Source organism: Camellia sinensis, chromosome 6 (assembly GCF_055761805.1).
Source record: "Camellia sinensis isolate YWXY chromosome 6, ASM5576180v1, whole genome shotgun sequence".
NCBI classification, from domain to species: Eukaryota; Viridiplantae; Streptophyta; class Magnoliopsida; order Ericales; family Theaceae; genus Camellia; species Camellia sinensis.
In genome coordinates, this window is record NC_138966.1 from 136398148 (window position 1) to 136420718 (window position 22571).

The following is a 22571-nucleotide window of genomic DNA, read 5'->3' on the forward strand; positions in this document are numbered from 1 at the left end:
ATAATCATAATTTATTTAATTTAAAGTATTTAATTAAAAAAATAGACAATAATTGTATTTTAAAAAGTAAACTATTTATTTTTTGGTAAAGAATGTGATAAATACAATTACCAATTTTTTTTTTTTTTTGGGTGAAAGATATGCACGAATTATCTTACAAAATAAAGTATTCAAATCATTGAAAGAAGGCCAATAAACTCCACAGCCCGAACAACACACACTCGGGTCTAAATTCGGTCCGGAGGCTGAAGGCCAATAAACTCCACAGCCCGAACAACACACACTCGGGTCTAAATTCGGTCCGGAGGCTGTTGGATATCTGGTTATATTGGATCGGATCAAGCACGCTATAATAATTGAAATCGGATCACCGACAGACCCAAAAAAATATATTAAAAAATAAATAAAAAAAGAGAGGGGTTGGAACGGTAATTTTCCTCGGCTCGTGTCTTCGCCGGTCGGTTGTTCCAACCAGTCATTCAACGCCGAGCTGTGTTTTTTCTTCGAATATTCTCTCTCGTTGCTTTCTCTCCCATATTTCTCAATTTCGATCATTCCAATTATTTCATACCCATCACATTTCAATTTCATTTATGTAAACAACAATTATATTATATATGCATATATAATAGTAGTTTCGATTTCATTTTGGTTTGACCAAACTATCTTCCGATTCCTTCTGTAAACTTCTCTCATTTCCAACTAAAAGAATTAGGGTTCCTTGTGCTGTTTGGTTTAAAAATTTTGTACCCTTTTCTTGAATTTTAATTGGTAGTTCGAAACCATACCCATTTACACAGAATGGGTATGGTTTAATTCACGTGATTTTTCATTTAAAAGCTAGTATTTGATTCAATTGAGAGTTATTTTAGTTCGCAATTTGATAGTTTGAGCAATTCAAGTTGATACTGTACTTGTTTGAGAACTGGTTTGATGGATGGAATTAGTGGAAAATGTGAAGTTGAAGCTGGGGCTTCTGTTCCAGAAGCTACTAGTTCTCATGGGATTGAAGAAACTAACCCTGAAAGGCTGAAGAACACGCCGTCGAATATAAGGAGATTGGCGAATGAGATACAGCAGTGTGAGGGTCGGCAGAAGTATCTCACCCAGACGACAAGTCCATCCGATGGGGGTGATGTTCGTTGGTATTTTTGCAAGGTCCCTTTAGGAGATAATGGTGAGTTGTAAGTCAATTTGTTGCTGTGTATTTGAACTTCAATGATACACTATCTTTTATTTGCTGATTAGTTACTTATAAAGTTGAGCATTACTAATGAAAGAAGAAGATTCAAACTGGGTTTTGAAAATCTCAGTGATGCAGCAGTTAGAATATTTTATAAAACCCAATTAACTGAGCAATCACAAGATATTAGTACAATTTACAAATGCCATGCTTCTAGTAAAAGATTGAAAATCCTGCAAATAAGCTCGTTGCCTTTGTGGTTATCAAAGCTTAATTATGTCTTAGCAAGAATTACTTTCATGTCAGTCTATAAACTATGCCTGGACGGTGTTCATGAATGGCACTTGGACCTTTAGGTTGTGTTTGGTTCATGAGTTTGGAGAGAGATTTAGAAAGGAAAAAGAAAAAGGTATTTACATTTCACCTACCTTTTTCCTTTTCCTTTTCAAATCCCTCCCCAACTCCACGAACCAAACACAGCCTAAATGCAATGGCATAATGTTCAAGGGGTTTGTTTGGCATTGAAGTTTGGAGGAAGGAGATGTCTGGTTGTATTGAGGTGAGTTGTGGTGTGTGCTTAGAAAAAAAGCAGAGTGAATTAGATGAATTCGAGTTTTTGTTAAGACACATGAATGTGGAGTTATGTTTTTGGAATTTCGGATGGTGTGGGGATGAGCTTTTGAACATATATACAGTTATTTTATAGTAAACAAATAAAGAAGCTCACTCTTAGGCAAATCACACCTAGTTATTATTTGTTAGATGGTAGATGCTTCAATTCATTCTTTGGCTTAAATTTCACAAGCATTGAAGCAATCAATATGTACTCTATTGACCTTCCATTGGAACTCCAATGGATTGCTAATCAACCAGGTTCAAAATTTGATCTAGGAACCTGGGGAGAGAGGTAGGGAAATTTGTCAGCTTGGGCGAAGCTAACTTCATAGCTACTTTGTAATTAATATTGTTTTCTTTTCCTGATAAAATTTATAACTGGGAATGGGGAGGATTTGCTGTGAGGAATACTTTAAGGTCAATTTGCGTTTAGGTGAACTCATTTCATGAGCCTCTAGTTGTATGCACATGTCCTAGTTTGAGAGCAATTTGGGGCCCTGGGGCTCCCCTATTGTTACTAGAAAATGTTAAAACCCTAGTAATTTATGTTTTGGAATGTAAGGTTGAAAACATGGTACATTTTTGTTCGACAATGGTGAAGTTAGCAATCCAAAACATGGTATACTTTTATTATAAAATTTTGTACTATTTATTTCCTTAGGATAGAAGGATAAAAAATAAAATATAATGAATTAAAATCTAAAGAGGGTGAGGTTTGGGTAGACAAAATGTAAAAAATTGGCCACAATGCTCCCAAAAATGTGTTTTTACATTATTTATTGGAAATATAATAGATTGGGTTTTATAAAATGTCTAATTTCTAAAAGTTATGTTACATGGACGCTTCAAAAATAAATCAAGTGTCCATGTTGGACATTACACTCGAACAGTGGTGTGGGATATATGTTCGATACTTCCCATCAAATACTTGTTATTTAATTGTAGCATTATATGTATATTTGTTGCATAATTGCTATAAAATGAGTAAAGTGCCTTTTGTGACACTTTTCACTACATAAACATCATTTTATCCTTAAAAAATTATTAAAAATTTAAAAATTAGATTATCCTTTTTTGTTATGTCCACATACCCTTCTTATTATAGGTTTGATGGATCTAACCCCATAGATATGCCCCTGACACCCACCTGGGTTCGTGTAACATAGGTTAAAAGAAAATTGCTTTCACATTTAGAAGTACCTTAAATTCTTTTTTTTTTTGGGTAATAGAAGTACCTTAAATTCTAATAGTGATATATGTAAGCCTACCCTTATCTCATGTTTAGAATTGTAACTATTAAGAATTTGATTATTTAATACACATGGTACTTTAAGACAGAAGCATCTGGCTAAAACATATCTAGGGATTTTTTTGTTAAAATTTTCTTCTTGTGCGAATTTATTGACCAAATATTCAGTTTATTTGACTGCATTGTTTTCTTCTTTCCATAAAGATTCTTATTTCATGGCATTAGATCTTTAAATGCATGTCTATATCTCAAAGGTATCTTGTTGCTTTTGTGTTTCTGCAGAGCTGGCTGCCTCACTCCCTCGCACTGAAATAGTGGGAAAGGGTGATTATTTTCGGTTTGCCATGAGGGATTCTCTTGCAATAGAGGCATCTTTCTTGCAGGTCATCTTATCTGGCTCCTGGTTATGTTCTTTATGTAGTTGATGTTGTCAAATTCTCGATTATCTTAGTCGGACCTCAGATTTTATTGCATCAATTAGTTGGCATGATCTCCTCCCAGGAATATATTGGTCTGCATCTGATTAATGATGTTCAGAAACCAATTAAATTCTATTTATCTATTTATTTATTTGTTTATTGTTTATTTTTTTTATAATTAATTTTTTTATATGTAAATGATAACAGGGGGTGCCTGCACGAGAGAAACAAAGTAAACACCAAAATTTCATATACAACTATTTTATACCCAAATGATTCTACAAAACCCAAAATTGGTTTTAAGGATGGTTAACACTTGAGAACCAACTAAATACTTCAAAATTATAATTTTTAGCTTTAAAATTTGCTCTCCCACCCCATCAAAAGTCCTATGATCATGCTTTCCCAAATTAATTCAATGCACATAAAAAGGCGTCAACAGGTATAATTGAGAGAAACAAGTCCATTTATCTCAAGTGACATAAATGGTTTAGTTCAATGTAGATACAACCATGAGCACCATACACATCATGCCCTAAGGTTTTGTTTGTTATATCCATCTACAGAGAGAGGAAGAATTGCTTTCTAGTTGGTGGAAGGAGTATGCGGAATGTAGTGAAGGTCCTATGGGCCATCCTAGTTCCAGTTCTAAATTGAATTCACAACCAAAATCATCTTATTTAGAGAGTGAACAATCATCCCAACTATATGAATTTGAAGAAGAAAGAGTTGGTGTACCTGTGAAGGGAGGTTTGTATGAGGTATCTGTTTCTATATTTTGCCCCCTTGTTAATGATACATGTGTCAGGTGTGAAGAACTTGATTTAGAATTTTGCATGAGGATTTTGTTGTACTCCATTTACAGTGTTCACCACCCTGAATCCCAAGAATTGTAGTTGTCAAATTATGCATCATAAATAATTCACGATGGTTATCTTTTTTATTTTGTTTTCGTGCCATTTTTGTCTTATTGTATAGTGTCTATCTATGTTACATGGACCCTTCTAAATGTATGAAGCACCCGAGTCAGCAAATGCTCGCACTCTCTCTCTCTCTCTCTATATATATATATATATATATCCTTCTCTTTCTCATCTTTCACCTCCATCCCCTTTTCTGGTTCTTCACCACAAGGACTTGTTTACAATGACACTATCATAGTTGGTTTTCTAATATTATAATTTAACAAGCATGAACACAGACATGTGACACGACAAAAACATGCTGACACTATAGTTTTAAATAAATGCAAGACATGACACGTGAGGGCATTTGCAATATATATAGTTTTATATATTTATTATATGTTATATATATATGAATATTTTCTTCAAAAATAATAAAAAATACAGCATAATACTTAGTTCGAAAGTTTAAAGAAGGTGGATTTAATATCTATAAATCTACCTATCTACCTATCTATCAATTATATGTAATACTTGGTTCTTATTGACACCATCATCTGGATTTATTTCATATTGCCAAGTGGTGAATCCTAGCTTGTGTCTTCTTCCCCCAAACCTTCTATGATAAGTCTCAGTAATTTATTTTACTTTGTTCTATTTTATATTTCATTTTTTTATACTTGTTTATTTTGGTTCTTTGCTATTTTCTAGCATGCACATTCATGTATTATGATTTTTGGAATATTCTTAGAAATACAATTGTAAAAGGAGAAATGTTGTTAGGGTTGATTCATTGTCTCTTTTCTTTTCTAGTTTCCGTTCTATGAATATGGATTTTGGTGCTGCACAAAATACCAATACTAGGTACGTCTTAGAATATTTGTTTTTCTGACTGATTCGCATGGCAGGTAGATTTAGTGAAAAGACATTGCTTTCCTGTTTACTGGAATGGAGAAAATCGGCGTGTTTTAAGAGGTCATTGGTTTGCTCGTAAAGGGGGGCTCGATTGGCTTCCACTGCGTGAAGATGTCAGTGAACAGTTGGAGTTTGCGTATCGCAGCCAGGTTTGAAACAGTTTAGGATTTGGTACTTTGTTTAAGTTATCAATTGAGTGGGTTCTATGTAGGTGTGGCAAACGGACGGGCTTGGGCTAGTCATAAATGGGTCGAGTTTTTAAAATTTTAATTACTCATTTACTAAATTTTTACCCATTTTACTACATAATTATTACTCTTACCCAATCCAACCCATCCATTAATTCAATTTTATATTCACATATAAAATAACTACCACTCGTTACCACCACCAATGCCATCGGGCACCTACTGACCTCCCCAATTTTGTGGTAGCAGCAACTATTATCTATGTAACTTCCACCCATAGGCCCAATAAACATTAGGTACCCTTTGATTTCAAGCTTATACAATTGATGACTTAGTAGTAAAATTGGAATTGAAGATGGAGACGTAAATGGAACAAGAAGAAGGCTTGACAGAGGGAGGGAGAGTTTGCGAACATGTTCTTCAGCCACGTGGCTTGTGCTTTGTAGATGGTCCCAGTCCACTAAGTCATCTGGAAGATGTTTGGAATTTTTTTTTTTTTTTTTTTTTAATTTCAGTTTTGTCTTTTTGTTTCTTTCATATTTCACATTGATACTTCAGTTGTGGCTGCGAGCTTCTGTGCACCATTGATAACTTTGAGTGATTTATCATTCCTTACTGGAAAAAAAATAAAAATAAAAAAATTGATGTGGCGAGAAGGGTACAGTTGATGAAAATTAACTATCTGGGTAGCTGCTATGATAATTTGGATTGTAAGAAACCAAAATTTTTTGATGTGGCGGTAGCGGTGTTGGTGTTGGTGGCAGTGATGATAAGGTGGTGGCGGCAGCGCTGTGGTGGTAGGGTGACAATGGTGGTAAAAGAAAAAGAATAAGTCGAGTCAGGTTATCTAATGGGTATTTATTGGATATCTTAATACTTGTCCATGCTAAAGGTTAGGTGTGTACCCAATCTTTCTCCTCCCAAATACACATTAAATTATGTGTTCTATCTGGGCATTGTTTTTTTTTTTTATCTTAATACTTGTCCATTTGGGATTAATTTTAAATTGGTATAAGTGGGTCAAGACTCATTTGAACTCAAATTTTAATTGGGTTGGGTTTTGACTCATTTATATTGGGTTGGGATTTTACTTATTTATATTGGGTGGGTTTGGATGGATTGATGGATTTGGGTTAACATTGCCACCCCTAGTTCTATGTTATAGTTACTAGTGCTTCTCAGTATTTTGTGTGGGATCATAATAAATATCTATTTCACTTTCATTAAAAAAGGGAAACACAACATGAATGCCAAAATGGGGAGTAATTGGCTTGGATTCTTGAGGATGCCTTATTTCTGCAGATTATTTATTTATATATTTATATTTTGTAAAAAGTCTACAGGATGGGTCTCCAATTTTGGAGGCCACTTGTATCTATTATTTTTCTGTTTCTTATCTTTCCTTTATGTTTGAAAGTTAAGGCTCATGGATTTTCTATCCTTCCTTGAATTGTTAGGAGAATAAATGGTTGAACTTGTCTTATTGCCTTCAGGTTTGGCATCGGCGAACATTTCAGCCATCAGGACTTTTTGCATCTCGTATTGATTTGCAAGGCTCTACCCCGGTATAGTATTTTCTTTCAATAAAGGGCAAATTTCACTCTTTTGATTATTAATATCCTGTATACGTCTCTCTGGGTTTTGTGCATGTAGGGACTGCATGTTCTTTTTACTGGAGAAGATGACACATGGGAGGCTTGGCTAAATGTTGATGCCTCTGGTTTTTCCAGTGTGATTAGTTTGAGAGGCAATGGCATTATGTTAAGGCGTGGATATGCTGCATCTCAGTCATTGAAACCAACTCAGGTCCTTTTCTTTCTTATTTAGGTCTTTATTAATTATTTGTATGAAGTGCCTGAAAAAAACGAAATCTTGCTATGATCTGCACATTGCTTCCCACAACTATGGATTAAAGTTTTTGATTCCTGGACTACAGGTATATACTTCCATGTTACTTAATATATTATCGATGCTTTGTAATTTAATTATATTCAGCCACACGAATTTGGGACTAATATCAGTGCATTTCTTCTCAAGGACATCCTTGCTTCCTTTTTCCACTTGCAAAATACAATAAATCAAGTTTGAGCATGAAAGTATGCTTGCACATATTAAGGTTGAATTTAACTTTCTCATTACAATTTTTTGCATATAAAATGCATCTATTTTAATTATAAACATCGTTATGCAAAACAATCATCTTATTGTAATCTTCAATTTATAATTAAATGTTTCTGGAGCATTATGTTTTATTTTCTCCCCCTCATTTTTTCTGCATTCAAATTATCAAGGTAGATTCTTTTTTTGAATTAGTGAATGCTGTAGTCATTGGTGCCATAAGTGTTGCTTATTCACTTGCCCTTTCATCCTCAAGGAAACATCTAAAACTTGAAATTATTTTTTGGTTGCTTCAGGATGAGTTACGTCAGCAGAAGGAGGAAGAAATGGATGATTATTGTTCACAGGTGTAGTGTTTTGCTCATGGCCATTTTAACAACTTGTTTGTTTTATTGTGTTCTGCTAATTATTTGCAACATTTTTATATTTCATAGGTCATAACAATCTCCCATTAAACTTTCTTATAAAGTCCAAGCTTATTGTCTTGAGCTTTAGAGTATTGCCAATGGTGGATTACTGACACTACCATATGAAAGTTTGTGGGAGATTGGTTAGTAATGTGCAGAATGAGGGAAAGTTGTATAAGATGGTGGTACACTGATAAAGCATAGTGATTTGGTGATACAGGACAACTTTATGTGTGGAATGCCCCGAAATGCATTGAGTCATGCTATGAGAAAATACATATTGCCAATTATTATAGGTAAATATAGCACTAGATACAACTCAATGGAGGAAAATCTGAGGCTAAACATTTGGAATTGAGTTGGTGATGGAATTGGTTCTCTAACGAAATCAACTCATCATGTTCTTTAATTGGGTCATTACTCCTAGGTAGCTTATGATATCTAGGAAAATTTTGGTAGCATGTTTGAAATTTTAGGTTTGATTTAGGGCAGATGCTTGAACACGCTGTTGGGTATTATAATAATTCTACAATGAAATGGTGTGCGCTAAGAATCAGTTTAATTAGGTCAGTTGTGTTAGATCACCAATTGTTCTGAAAGTTTAATCTATTAGGAAATCGGCCCAACAATGTATATCAAGTCATTCACACCTTCCCTAATGTGCAACCCTGTCTTGCATGTGGAGATAAAAAAACATCTATACATAGGGAGAAGAGAGAATGCAAACAGTGTCCAAATGCAAACAAAGAGGCTTGAACCCAAGACCTCTCCCAACATGAGCTTTGGTACTATGTTAGATCACCAACTGTCCCAAAAGCTTAAGCTATTAGGAAATGGCCCCAATAGCCATTCAACAAATTGTACCAATTTATTTTGTAAAATATGCTGGGCACCATTTCCATATGTTGCTGGCTGTACATGTGAGAAAGGGTCATGTGGAATGGAATAATCCTACTCTTACAGCAAGTATGTAGTTTCTATTAGAACTAAGCTATTGATTCCTGTTACTTTGTATTTAATAATCACTTGAGCTATATCGATCTTTCTCATTCCTGCAATTTTTTGCACTTAATAAGAAAATTTCATATTTATTCCTCAATAAATATAGTTTTGATTCTTTTGTTATTTGAATTTTATAAGCTTTTGTTATGGAGACCACAGTTTGCACTCTTTAACCTTTTATTGTTTGTCTAGGTGCCAGTTCAACATGTAGTGTTTATGGTACATGGTATTGGTCAAAGGTTGGAAAAATCTAATTTGGTAGATGACGTGGCTACTTTTCGCGAAGTCACAACAAATCTTGCTGAACGACACCTAAGTTCATATCAGCTGGGGACCCAAAGAGTCCTTTTCATCCCGTGCCAGGTAGACGATATATTCTCTCACCATAGACAATGTTTTTTTGTTCTAAATTTGTGATCCTATGATGAGATTCATAAGAAAATGGGATAACAAACTTCTCAGTTATACTTAATGGAATCTGAAAATGTAACCATGTTTAAATCCACATCATAAGAAAAGTTACAATTTTGTGGTGGAAGTTATGAAAGGTGAAGTTATGGTGTGCACCCTAAAGTTATGAATGGCAAAGTTATGTTTTTTTGTGGCAAAAGTTATACGTTTTGTGATGAGCAAAAAGTTATATTGTTTGTGATGAGCAAAAAGTTAATACTTTTTGTATAAGGTGCATGCCATATGCACCCTTTTTGGGGTGCATGTGGTAGCCTTTCTGTTAGAATTTACCATCACCTACCACCACTACCACCTCACCTACTCCACTAAACCTAACCCACTACACCACTATCACCATCCACTGCACACCATCCACTACACCTACATCTATATAAGGAACCATTTGTAATATACAGAAAAAATCAATACATCAATAAATAATACATAATTCATTCTCTCTATTTCTATATACATCAATTTATTTTACATAGTATCAGAGCAGATTTAGATTCTAATATTTTCGCTTCCCCGGCGGGCGGCAACCTCACCTTAGCCGCCCGCCGGACCTCAATCTATTCCGCTTATTTTCTACACATACCTTCCCATCATCGGGACAGTTTACAGAGTCTTGTCGGACCCATAAAGGAGCTAACCGGAATCAATGTCGGGACAGTTTACAGAGTCTTGTCGGACCCTTGAAGGAGCTAACCGGAATCAATGTCGGGACAGTTTACAGAGTCTTGTCGGACCCATAAAGGAGCTAACCGGAATCAATGTCGGGACAGTTTATAGGGTCATGTCGGACCGTTGTAAAAGTTGCACCCTCAAAAGGTGTGCCCAATCTTTCAAAAGGCGTGCCATCAAAAGGCGTGCCCAATTTATCAAAAGGCGTGCCATCAAAAAATGTGCCATCAAAAGGCGCGCCCATATTGTCGGCGAGCGTCGAGCGGCGCATGATGCGCGTGTCTGCCGCTTCGTCATGTTCTATATAAATCAATGCGGAGGCTGAGGCAGAAAACCTGCTAAAATCTTCTGAAAAACTCTTCCTTGCCTGAGAGAGAAACTCTGTAATACGCTGTAACCAACCCGTCTCTGAAATACTCAGCAACATGGCCTCTTCTTCCCGTCCAGCTACCCAAAACATGGCCTCCTCTTCCCGTGGTCTGCTCACGCTATTTCCAGAACTGAACGAGCCCACAAGAGAAATAACTGGTGCGGTGGCCAGTGAACCTCAACCAAACACCTCTGGTTTTGCTCCGTTGAACTTTCCGATGCGGTCGGTGGAGCAAAAAATGGCGGTGCAAACTGATATTGAGGCCAATCAGTATACTCTGAAGTCATGTGTGGAAACCATGACTGCGGTCACAAACTTGTCGCACCGGCTGCAGAGCAGGACAAATGAGGTGCAACAGTTAAACTCCCAACTGGCTCTGCTCCAACGCATGTATAAGGATGCGCGAGCAGAGATAAGTGTGCTGAAGGCGGAAAACAAGGAGCTGAAGCGGAAGGCCACCGTGATGTTTCGATTTGGAGGTCCTCCATATGTTGCAGTGGAGGAGCAGGGGGGATTGAATGTGCTCGGTGGCATGGGAAACACGGAGGCAGCACCGTCAAGGGCCGCCCAGGACGGAGGCAAAAAGAAAAGACCGGCGGCAGAGTAGAGAAGAAGTGAGGTCGATGTATGGCCGCTGCAGAAAAGAAAACAAAGCTTTTGTTGTTGTTTGTTTGTTTGTTTGTTTGTTTGTTTGTTTTTTTTTTTTTTTTTTTTTTTTTGTTTTGTTTTTGTGTAGAAATGTGATGGGGGTTAATTCCCTGTCATGAATAAAACGATGTGTGGTGTGTTTTGGTTTATGAGTTTTTGTTTTTTTTTTTTGTTTTTTTTTTTTTTTGAAATAGATATGTGATAAAATAAATGAAATTATAAAATCAATGGGGAACATGTTGGCAGAAGAAAAGTTTAAAAGAAATGATGGGAAATATTAAAAGAAATGTAGGAGAAATGATGAGGGTAATGTGATGATGATAAAAGAAAATAAAAATCAAGAAAAGACATGCCACGTGAGTTGAAGAATAAAAAATAAAAAAAAAGGAAATGGTTGAAAGCAAACGGAGGAGAGATGATGATTTTTTTTTTTTTTTTTTTTTTTTTGAAGGATAATAGTGTGAGAAATATATTATAATATTAAAAGATAGTGGGGTTGATTAAAGTGGACAACGGCACAAGAGAGAGAGATAATGGGTTGATTAAAAAAAAGATTGTGGGGAAAGAATAAAAAAGAAAAGTATAGGTTGGAGAGTGGGTCACATGGGAGAGAGAAAAACAACATAATTGGGTGATCAGCTGGCAGCATGTGGACATGAGTTCTGTCAATCGTGCTTGGTTGAACAACTAGAATCTGCCAAAAGGAGCAGAGAGAGAGAGTGACAGTGTGTGCTATGTCCCTCCTGTGTGATCTAACCCGAAAGAGAGCTATAGAGAGAGAGAGAAGAGGAGAGGAGAATAATTCTTTTTAAGGATCCACGAGAGCACAGCCCCGTTCTTCGTTGATATCTTCCCAACCATCTCATAATGCTCCAAATCTTCTTCACCGGCGATGGATGAAGGGTCCTTCAGTTTCGATTAATCTTCATTTTTAGTGTCGTCTGATTTTGTTCTTCAAGGGCAGCTCACGCAACTCAGCAACATCGATTTCATTAGCTTTATACTCGGGTCTGTAGTACCCAGTCACTGGATCAGGCACCCAAGAAGTCTTTGTTGCCTCTTCTTCCCCACCTTTCTTCCCCATCACGCCGCCTCTTGCGGTCACGGGTCCTGACGCAACTCCTCGTGATGCTGCCGCGTATCCCCGCCTGGTAACAGCAAGGGAGATTTTCTCAAAATGGGGAGATAGTGGCGAGGTGGATTTGAAATATGAGTTGGAGCATCTAATCATCTTGACAGCCAGTAGATGTCTAATCGGTGAAGAAGTACGCAATAAGCTCTTTGCTGATGTGTCTGCTCTCTTCCATGACCTCGACAATGGGATGCTCCCCATTAGTGTTATATTCCCATACTTGGAAAAGCAGAGTTTGTGAACCCAGATGGGAGTGTGAAGCAGATGCCAAAGATGTTGAGCAAATTAATGGTTACATATCCGAGGGAAAGAGGATTTGGGCAATGATGGGAAGGTATGTGTAGAAAATAAGCGGAATAGATTGAGGTCCGGCGGGCGGCTAAGGTGAGGTTGCCGCCCGCCGGGGAAGCGAAAATATTAGGATCTAAATCTGCTCTGATACCATGTAAAATAAATTGATGTATATAGAAATAGAGAGAATGAATTATGTATTATTTATTGATGTATTGATTTTTCTGTATATTACAAATGGTTCCTTATATAGATGTAGGTGTAGTGGATGGTGTGTAGTGGATGGTGATAGTGGTGTAGTGGGTTAGGTTTAGTGGAGTAGGTGAGGTGGTAGTGGTGGTAGGTGATGGTAAATTCTAACACTTTCCCTATTTTTGTATATTGTTAAGTGACGAAGTATGTTAATCTTGTTCTATTTATATGTTGTTCAAATTTTTTCACCACTTAAACTGGTTTATTTTCTTCTTCTTCCTGGCTCTCTTTTACTCAAATTCATTTTGTTTGTCCTTTTTGTTAAGTTACCAATTTTTCCAAAACCCTAAGCTATTAAGAAATGTGCCTAACAATGTATATCAAGCTATCTAACACCCTCCCTCACGTGCATTCCCTTCTTGCATGTGGAGAGACAAACAGAACCAAACAGAAGGAGAAGCAAATAACCAAATAGAGAGGAAGGAGCCAAATGGGGACATAATACCAAATGCTATGGAGAGACTTAAACCCCAAACCTCTCTCAACCAGAGCTCTGATACCTTGTTAAGTTATCAATTTTTCCAAAAGCCTAAGCTATTAGGAAATGAGCCCAACAATGTATATCAAGCTATCTAACACTCTTCACTCTTAGCTGTGGATGGTTTTTGAATTGATTTGTCATCAGCAAATTTTGGTTAATTGGTATTGTTTATGTTGTGGTGCTGCGAAGTCGATAGATCATTTGCTCATTCATTTTCCGGTGGCGTTGCGACTTTGGATGCTTGTCGTTGCGACTTTTGGTTTGGTTTGGTTTGGGTTCAACTGGCACTGTGGTGGATATGTTGCAGAGTTGGGGGAGGGGGGTAAGGTTGGGAGAAGATGTCGAAAGCCGTGGCTGCTTGCTTTCCATTGTTTTGATGTGGTTGGTTTGGTTGGAGCATAATAGGCGGGTCTTTCAGGTTGTGTCTTATTCGATTATGTGGTTGGATAGTAGGCTTCTTACATAGTTGGGTTACGGTCTCGGTTGATCTGGATGTTTTGGCCTTTGTAGATTTTGTGGATAGTTTGATTAGTTAGTTTCTGTGTCCTTTGTGGGTTTGTCTTTTTGTATTCGTTGCATCACCTTGATGCTATTCTAATAAAGTTTGATTATTTATCAAAAATAAAAAGGATGGTTTTTTAATTGATACTCATGATCACTTGTGTCGTTTTCTTCTTATTCTTTGTTTTCCCCCCTTTCTCTTTTCTAGTGGAGGAAAGGCTTGAAGCTAAGTGGTGAATCTGCAGTTGAGAAAATAACATTGGACGGCGTACGGGGTTTGCGTGTGATGTTGAGTGCTACGGTTCATGATGTATTGTACTACATGAGCCCCATCTACTGCCAGGATATCATCAATTCGGTATTATATATTACAACCGCAAAAGCTTTCATTTTTTAATTCCCTTTTATTTTAATTTTTTTATCCCCATTCCTGTTTGTGTCCTATAATTCTTTGAAGATGGCATGTACATACACAACATGGTAGTTTGTCCTTATGCAGCTCAATCAATACTTTTCTATTGATGTTAGCAACTTAAATTTCACAAATTGATTGAAAAGGATTCAAAACAGTGCAAGCTCAATTGACTCTCTTATAGATTATGTAAATGTGAGTATCAGTGGCTGATTTGAAGAGCAATTTTGGAATATCTTTTTGGGACGTCACTTACCTATTGGACCATACTATTTTGACCCTTTGGGACATGTGCCATTCTTATGCTAACAACTTACTGACCCCCCTCCTCCCACCTATAAAATACCCCTTTCCTTTTATTTGAGAGGAAGGAACAACGGATTACAATAACATAAGGTTTTGTGAACCATCTCTCAATCTTATGGCTACATTACCTACCTTACAATTGAGGCTACATTGCCTACACGATCTCCCAAGGCTATTTTGCCTAGACTATCTCCTGAGGCTATATTGCCTACCCCACATACTAAGGCTGCATTACCTACATCTGCATCAGATGCTGTTTCATACTTAACTATAAGACCATATTGTAATCTTTTGAACCCCAAGTTAGAGATCTAAAAGATTGTCTGGTACTTAAAATGTATATTATCGGTCCGAAACACCATTTATATTATCCTAAGTAAAAGCCCTGAAAGACAGTCTAGAACTTGGGGTGTATTAAGTGGCCTGAAAGAAGGTCCATAAGGTAGAGCTCTAAAAGATGGTCAGATCTTAAATACTTGCTGTTGCAACCCCCTAACATGATTTCTTGTTGGTTGCCTCACTCTTGCTTCTCAAGCCACTCACTATCTTATCATCTTCATTTTGTAAAGTTAATAAATGTCTTATGGAAACATCAACAAAGGCTCTCTACAAGTAGAATGTGAATTGCTGCATCACCTACAGATAAATCTACCTCTGACTAACAACTATGTTACATGGACTCTTCTATTTTTCCCCAGGTACCTGTGTCAAATATGACAAGGGAAGGGTGTGGAGTATGTGTATGAGTATGACACTCATTCCCAATTTAAATACTTGGATCCTCTAACTTTTACGATGTTTGAAGGATAATAAACTCACATTTGTTAGTAAAGAAACGTTTGTAGAATCTAACATAGATGATAGATAGAAATTCCATATTTTTCCTAAATTCTATTTAAATTCAAGTATATTTCTACATAATTTGTTGATGTTTCCATATCAACGGTGCCATTGCACATCGGCAGGCGGCAGGCAGCAGTATGCTATCACAAGAAACTCCATCCTCATATTGTTGTCTGTGCTTCTTTTCAGTTACTTTGCCCCATTCGTTTATTCTCTCTTAAAAGAACTTGATGAGCTGAGTTTTATGGTTTGTTGAATTCTCATGCATATAGCATAAGTGTCATGACCCGAACCCGCCCCCATGGGTTAAGGACATAACTGGCCAGTAATCATGAGATTAATTACGGCCTCAAACCAATCTAAACGTATTTCAACAGAGTAATGGAGGCCAAACGGAAGCAATTAAAAACTTTGTCCATAGAGCTGTGTTTACATGGCACATCAAACAAACCATACGTATGCACGTTAATAACTCACTACCAAATATGTACCACACAAGGTTTTGTACGTACAGGATCATAATAGTCTAAGTCAACCCATTAAAACTATATACACCATATTCAAAGACTTCGCCCACATGACAAAATAAAACAGAATGACAAAAAGGCGAAGACGGGTCTCGTGCGTGAGACGCGAGGGCTGACTCTTCAAAACCTTTGTTGTTCCACACAGACATCATTGAGGCTGGGTCGGGACTTCTCTTGGCTCACCTACAAACACATGAATGAGCGTGAGCGATAGCCCAGTGAATAATACCAAATACAGAAGTTATACAAACGATATGTAGAACAACATGCTTCAAACGGCCTTGGGCCCAATTCATATTTCTATTTAACATACATATACATAATTTAGGTCAAGTGACTGTAGTTCCAAGCATACTGGCCTTTGGCCCATTCAAGCTTTCATGTCAAACTGGCCTCTGGCCCATTCATTTATGTCAAAATGGCTTCTAGCTCATTCATTCATGTCAAAATGGCCTCTGGCCCATCCACTCATGTCAAACTGGCTTTTGGCCCATCCATTCATGTCAAAATGGCCTCTGGCCCATTCATTCATGTCAAACTGGCCTTTGGCCCATTCATTCATGTCAAAATGGCCTCTGGCCCATTTAGTTATTCATAACAAACATTTGCCCATAATTCAAACTAGCACTTATAAGGCTTATAAAGAAATAAGCAACTGGACCATTGGCAAGTTTCAAAATATCGATATTACTCACAGTGATCGGTTGGTTGGTTTGCCCTGGAGCTCGACCCTACACATTCCATGAACACAAAAGGGTCACAAACAATTCGATCCGTTCTAAATTCACATTTTCCTCTTTAGGCTTGATTCTTATCTCTTTAACTCATTTACAATGCTCAATGCATGCCTAAGAGTACTTGAAAGTGAAAGAGAACAAAAAAAGAAACACAGAATTTCTTTTCAAAATTTCAGAAAACAGGGCCCCCGCTCGAGCGTGGACTTCCCCGCTCGAGCGGATCCTTAAGGCATGCAAAAGTGCTAGATGCATCAAAATTACACTCGATCGCGAACTCTGGCGCTCGAGCGGAAGGCCCTCTACATGGCTCCCCGCTCGAGCGGACACCATGTCTGCAGAAAATACTGGGAACACGATTTTCACGCTCGAGTGTTGGTTTCCCCGCTTGAGCGGGAATCAAAATTCTGGAAAATTCAGATTATGATCTTGAGCTTCAATTCGACATTCAAAGGTTCCAAATGCATGATTTTGGCTCAAACTTCACATATACATATTCTAACATGGTATAAACATCAATTTATAACACAATGAAGCTCAATTTCACAATTTAATCACATGCATGTCTCAAATTAACTCAAACTCATCACCAACACACTAGATTCAAACATGCAAGACTCAAACTCCCATGATTTGCACTTGCATGTGAAATATACACAATATTCTCAACTTAATTGGTGAAGAGATGATCAAATACACAGACTCAAACCAAAAACCCAACATGGATCATACACATTATGCTCAAACATGGAAATTCATAGCAATTTCCTACATGCATGCATCTATTGGCTTTAAATTCAACAAAATCAACTTAATTTCATGCCAAACTTACTCTTGATTACCCAACTAGCTTGAATACACAAAATTACAAACTAAAATCCATAAAATACTCACCTAGGAGCTTTGATTCTCACAATCTATAACAAATTCAAGCTTTGAGCCAAAATTGCACAATTTCTCCCCCTTGCTCTCTCTATGGCCGGCCCTCTCTCTCTCTCACAATTGTATCACTCAGATTTTTGAGTTCAAAAGAATTAAAAGAGTGTATATGGCACTATAAGTGAAAGTCCCACTAACCAAAATTATAATATTAAATAATTTAAGCACTATGCCATTAATTAAATCAATTTAATCTGATCCGAATCAATTTCCAATTAAATTTCACCGTAGGCTCTAAAAATTACGCTAATCACAATGGCGTAATCAATTTCGGGTTCTGTGGCCGATAAGGCCTTCGATTTAATTTCCATAGCAGATAATCAAACAGATATTCCTACGGTGAACAGCTAGAAATTCAAAACCACATATTTTCACATAATGGCACACCAAATCATATTAAACACATAATCATGCTCATATTGAGGACCAATTAACATATTACGGAATAGGGATATCACAATAAGAGCAGTGCTAAATTGTGTCATATCATAGGTATCAGCTCATCATAGTTTCTCCTGCAGACAAGTCATGAGCATTACTTTAGTACTTTTGTAGAACATTATATACAACAATATTCCTCTCCAGGTCTCCAACCAACTAAACCGATTATATTTGAAGTTCTTGAAGAGGAATCCTGGTTATGATGGAAAGGTACATGGTTTGTTGAACATTTACTTCTTTCCTTTGATTATGTTTTTAATTATTAGCTTTTGTGATTCATGCTGAAGATACTCTGGTTGTGATACTCTTTTTGTAGGTTTCCTTGTACGGTCACTCTTTGGGTAGTGTCATCTCGTACGATATTATTTGTCATCAAGAGAATTTATCCTCCCCATTTCCAATGGACTGGATCTACAAGGAACACACTAGGAATGAAGAATTTTCCCCTACTATCAACAACCAACCTCCTGAATGCAACTTCACATCCAATCAGGACAAGAACGGCTCATTAAATAATGAAACTAAGAGCATGGTTGGTCCCATTAGAGAAGACAATGCGAGTGAACAGCCATCTTTGCCAGTCCTGGAGAAAGAACATGCAGAAGAATCTTCCGTTCCTGCTGGTTCTTCTGTCACATTAGATTTAGATGATCCTTCTGTGAGGGCTGTGGACCCTAAGCAACCAAATGGTATTTCATCACTGGAGAAAGATGTCCAGGACCAGGTTTCTGATCTTAGAGGCATGCTTTCTAGCAAAAGGAATGATTTTAATGAAGCCTCAAGCATGAACTATGAAATCCTGGTGGCCGGTTCTGAGGAAGTGTCCGAAGGAGTGTTTGAGAGTGATAAGGACAAAGCAATCAAACTCCTGAGGGAAGAGGTGGTATTCAGTAACTATGCTGCATTAATTTCTGTATATATTTATGTTTCTTTTATTGAGTAAAATTTCTGCTGTTACAGATTGATTCTTTAAAAGCAAGGAACACAGAATTGGAATATCAGTGTGGTGGTAAAGGTACATGCAGACTGGCTTTAAGATAATTGTGGTTTTTTTTCTCCCCTCCTTTTATACTTTCCACAGTGTTTCTTTTTCAAGTAATGCTACAATGACCATTTTTGTATACCACATTGGGTTTACCATCTCATTTGTCATAATTACATTGGTTCAATGGGTTTCACCACTCATGTCTGTTACCAGCAAGTACAATGATGACACACCACTTGGTAAGTCCAATGTGGTATATGGACACGGTCATTGTAGCATTACTCTTCTTTTTCTTGGAATGAATTTTTATGTCAACATGGAATTTGGGATTTGATGTGTAATATAATATAAACAGGAAATGAGGTGGTGCCCACAACTATTACAAATCAACCTGATTCTGGAAAACTTCCACCAGGGGAAATTGATATGGCGGAGTGTTATACTCCTTATATAAAATATACAAAGCTAGAATTCGAGGTACTATTTTTCCTTGTAATCTTAAGCTTTTGGGGAACTGTTGAAGGTTTAAACTGCCAAGGGTATGGCATATGTTAAGTTCGGAAAATAAATTAATTAATAAAAGGGAGTGATTTTTTTGGCATCCACTTTGTGCATAAGGCCAAAGTGCTCATTCTCTCTCTCTCTCTCTCTCTCTCTCTCTCTCTCGTACGGAAACACACTAAGGTTTTTATTCTTTATACAGGTTCAAATTTTCTGGTCAATTATTTGTATGTTATAGTGGATCGTGTTCCTTATTTTTCCTCAATTTTATATGTTAGGTGGACACCTTTTTTGCAGCTGGGTCTCCCCTTGGTGTATTTCTTGCCCTCCGTAATATTCGTATTGGAATTGGTAATAAATTAATACTTGCATGCTTTTGTAATTGCTATAAACTGTGTGTTCATACTATTGCTATACAGGAGCTCTGTTCCTGTCAGTGCACATGTGCTCAACACTCGCAGACAAGCTGTGTCCCTGTCAGAGCATGTGTGGGACCCTGACACTTTTATTAACAGTTTTCCCATTCTGAAACTTATCAGGTTCAGTTGTAATCAGCTGTTCGTTTACATTTTCTTTTCGATTTTCTAGGCAAAGGAAAAGAATATTGGGAAGAGGAAAATATAAGTGAAGAGATGCCAGCTTGTCGCCAAATGTTCAACATCTTTCACCCATTTGATCCTGTGGCTTATAGGTATGTCTTAGTCCCTATTTTGCGATGCTTTTATATATTGGAATCAATCTCACACATGCACCCTATTTCTTTGAAAGGCTCATGCCATTATACTTTCTCCTTAATCCACTCTAATCTAATCTGATTCAATGTTGCTGCATCCATACTTCAATTGCAGGGTTTCAACACTTAATAGATTTGTCATGTCATGTCTATTGATAATATTATATGCACATGCACTACTTATGTTGCAACTTTTATAATGCAATCCTAATTGGAGAATGTTGTAAAACAATCACCCTGTCTGGTTTTGAGTTTTCAAAAACAGTTTTATGAGTTTTCAATTCATATTTTTGTATTTTTAATGATTTTTTAAAATATTTTAATCAAATTTTTTTTTTTAATTTTTAGATCCACTTAATCTTAATTTACTTAAAAAGTAAAAAATTTGTACAAAAATCTTTAAAAACCCCACTGAATACCACAAAATATGAAAATGTATTGAATTTTCATATTTTTTTTTTGTATTTGGTGAATTTTTTAAAGTTTTTTTTTTTTCCACAAATATTATAGTTTTTAAGTGTATTTAGACTGGGTGTATCTAAAAAATAAAAATAAAAAAATTGTGTAAAATATTAAAAAATTCACTAAAAACAAAAAAAAATGGAAAATAAAAAACTCAATTTTCTGAAAAGTGGATTCAATTTTCTGGAACCAAACATGGTGAATATAACTCATGAGTGCAAGGTCAAATCACTGGGATTGGTGTATGGAAATGTCCCAAAAAGCTGTGGAAATGTCCCAGATAATTGATCAATCAAAATAATCTTGCACAGAAACCATTATTATCAAAGGAATACCTACTAAGAATCCATTGCGGTTTCAACCCTAGCCTTAGCAAATAGCTTAGCAATCCATGTAGAAGAAGGAAGGACTTTGCATTTAGACATGGCATTAGATGAAAGATGTTCTCAATTCTGGGTCTTTACATGTATTTATATTAAAAAAGTCCTAAATCCAAGTTTAATTGGAAAAGGAAACCTTTTAGCATAACACACAACTAATTATCTAAAAAATGAACCAAAATTCAATATTAACTGCTGGACCACAATAAAATATTATTGGAGAGGTACACGGAATTTCCCTTAAAAATAGTGCCCATGTTATATCAGATGCTCTATTAGCTTTGTTCCACCTCTTTCTTGGTCCTAATCATCTCTAGACCTCATAATGCCACCTTAATTGTCAAGTTAATCCCTAAAATGAAAATTTAAGTATTAGCACACAATTCATCAAAATGAAAGGAATTAACATCAAAAGAATACAAATTTGCCTATATAATTCATATAATTATGCAATTTTAGGCATTCGTCAATGTACAACGGGTTCATTGTGGAGTATTGTGCAATTACAGAATAGAAAACATGACATTATTTTCCTTGTTGAGTTGGGAAAAAAATATTATGTACCAAAGAGGAATAAAACATCTAAAATAGCAAAAGTAGAGTTACACACCCCATTCCCAAAAAAAAGAAGAAAGAAAAACCTGGGGCTAGGTGCTTGGAAGCTGTGCAGCATGTACTATACATGTTTGTGGTTGTATTTACATATGGGTTCTATACTAGTAGTTGTTAGTACTCAGTAGTAAAACATAGAAAATGAAATCAGATGTGATTGAGAATATTCTTTCCTTTGAATGAGAGCTTATCTAGTAGTCCAATGATTCTAATTCTCCAATCTGGTGCTGTGGGGTTGGTTTTACCCAGTCGATACTTGGAATCCTGCTGAATTAATCCACACATTAAACTCTGTTCCCAGATTTTCCAAATTTATTCTTCACTATGGTGATTATAAATTTTTATTTTAAAGATAACGGTATCTGCTAGAATTGTGGTACTTCTATATAAAATGGGTTATTCGTCTCAACTCCCACCTGAAATTTTTATGTGATTACTATGACCTTTTACCTTTACAAAACATGTACTCATAAATCCTTCTTATTCTTATACATTTGTTAGATTTTCTTTGATCAGCTTATGTTGAATATATTATTTAACTTGTTGAATATAACATGTTGAAGCTATATTGGCTTTTCATACAGAATAGAACCACTCATCTGTAAAGAATACATCAGCAAACGCCCTGTTATTGTTCCTTACCACAAAGGTGGAAAACGATTGCATATCGGATTTCGGGTATACCTTTTAATAGTAATATTATTTTTGGATTAATCTTCCTACCTCACCTTACTCTGTTCTCATACTATGTGTTCCAGGAATTTACTGAAGATCTAGCTTTACGTTCTCAGGCAATAAAAGATGAACTGAACTCTGTAAGGGTAGGCTATGCTAGACTCAAACTTGCATTACTTTCCGGCATTTTTTGGTGTCATTTTCGTGTGTG

The 22571-nt window shown here is 36.4% G+C and overlaps 1 protein-coding gene across 21 annotated transcripts in view; it reads left to right on the plus strand.

The window, feature by feature from the left end:
- Window positions 1-389: 389 nt before the first annotated feature.
- Window positions 390-22571, plus strand: part of LOC114291032 (phospholipase SGR2) — a 28162-nt gene continuing 5980 nt past the window's right edge. For 5 of the 21 annotated variants that reach the window (XR_014333110.1, XR_014333109.1, XR_014333108.1 and 2 more), the window contains exons 1-18: window positions 420-1177; window positions 3330-3430; window positions 4033-4227; window positions 5280-5435; window positions 6968-7039; window positions 7128-7280; window positions 7889-7939; window positions 9194-9364; window positions 14019-14168; window positions 18157-18222; window positions 18329-18892; window positions 18973-19027; window positions 19353-19474; window positions 19777-19849; window positions 19918-19986; window positions 20087-20189; window positions 22270-22363; window positions 22444-22506. Coding sequence is in view for 7 of the 21 variants with exons in the window: in XM_082874810.1 (XP_082730936.1) it covers window positions 934-1177; window positions 3330-3430; window positions 4033-4227; window positions 5280-5435; window positions 6968-7039; window positions 7128-7280; window positions 7889-7939; window positions 9194-9364; window positions 14019-14168; window positions 18157-18222; window positions 18329-18892; window positions 18973-19027; window positions 19353-19474; window positions 19777-19849; window positions 19918-19986; window positions 20087-20189; window positions 22270-22363; window positions 22444-22506 (2502 nt within the window). In the remaining 14 variants the exon portion in view is untranslated. Of the gene's footprint in view, window positions 1178-3329; window positions 3431-4032; window positions 4228-5279; window positions 5436-6967; window positions 7040-7127; window positions 7281-7888; window positions 7940-9193; window positions 9365-14018; window positions 14169-18156; window positions 18223-18328; window positions 18893-18972; window positions 19028-19352; window positions 19475-19776; window positions 19850-19917; window positions 19987-20086; window positions 20190-22269; window positions 22364-22443; window positions 22507-22571 lie in introns of all 21 variants that reach the window. The other 16 variants (XR_014333114.1, XR_014333113.1, XR_014333112.1 and 13 more) reach the window with 7 other exon arrangements.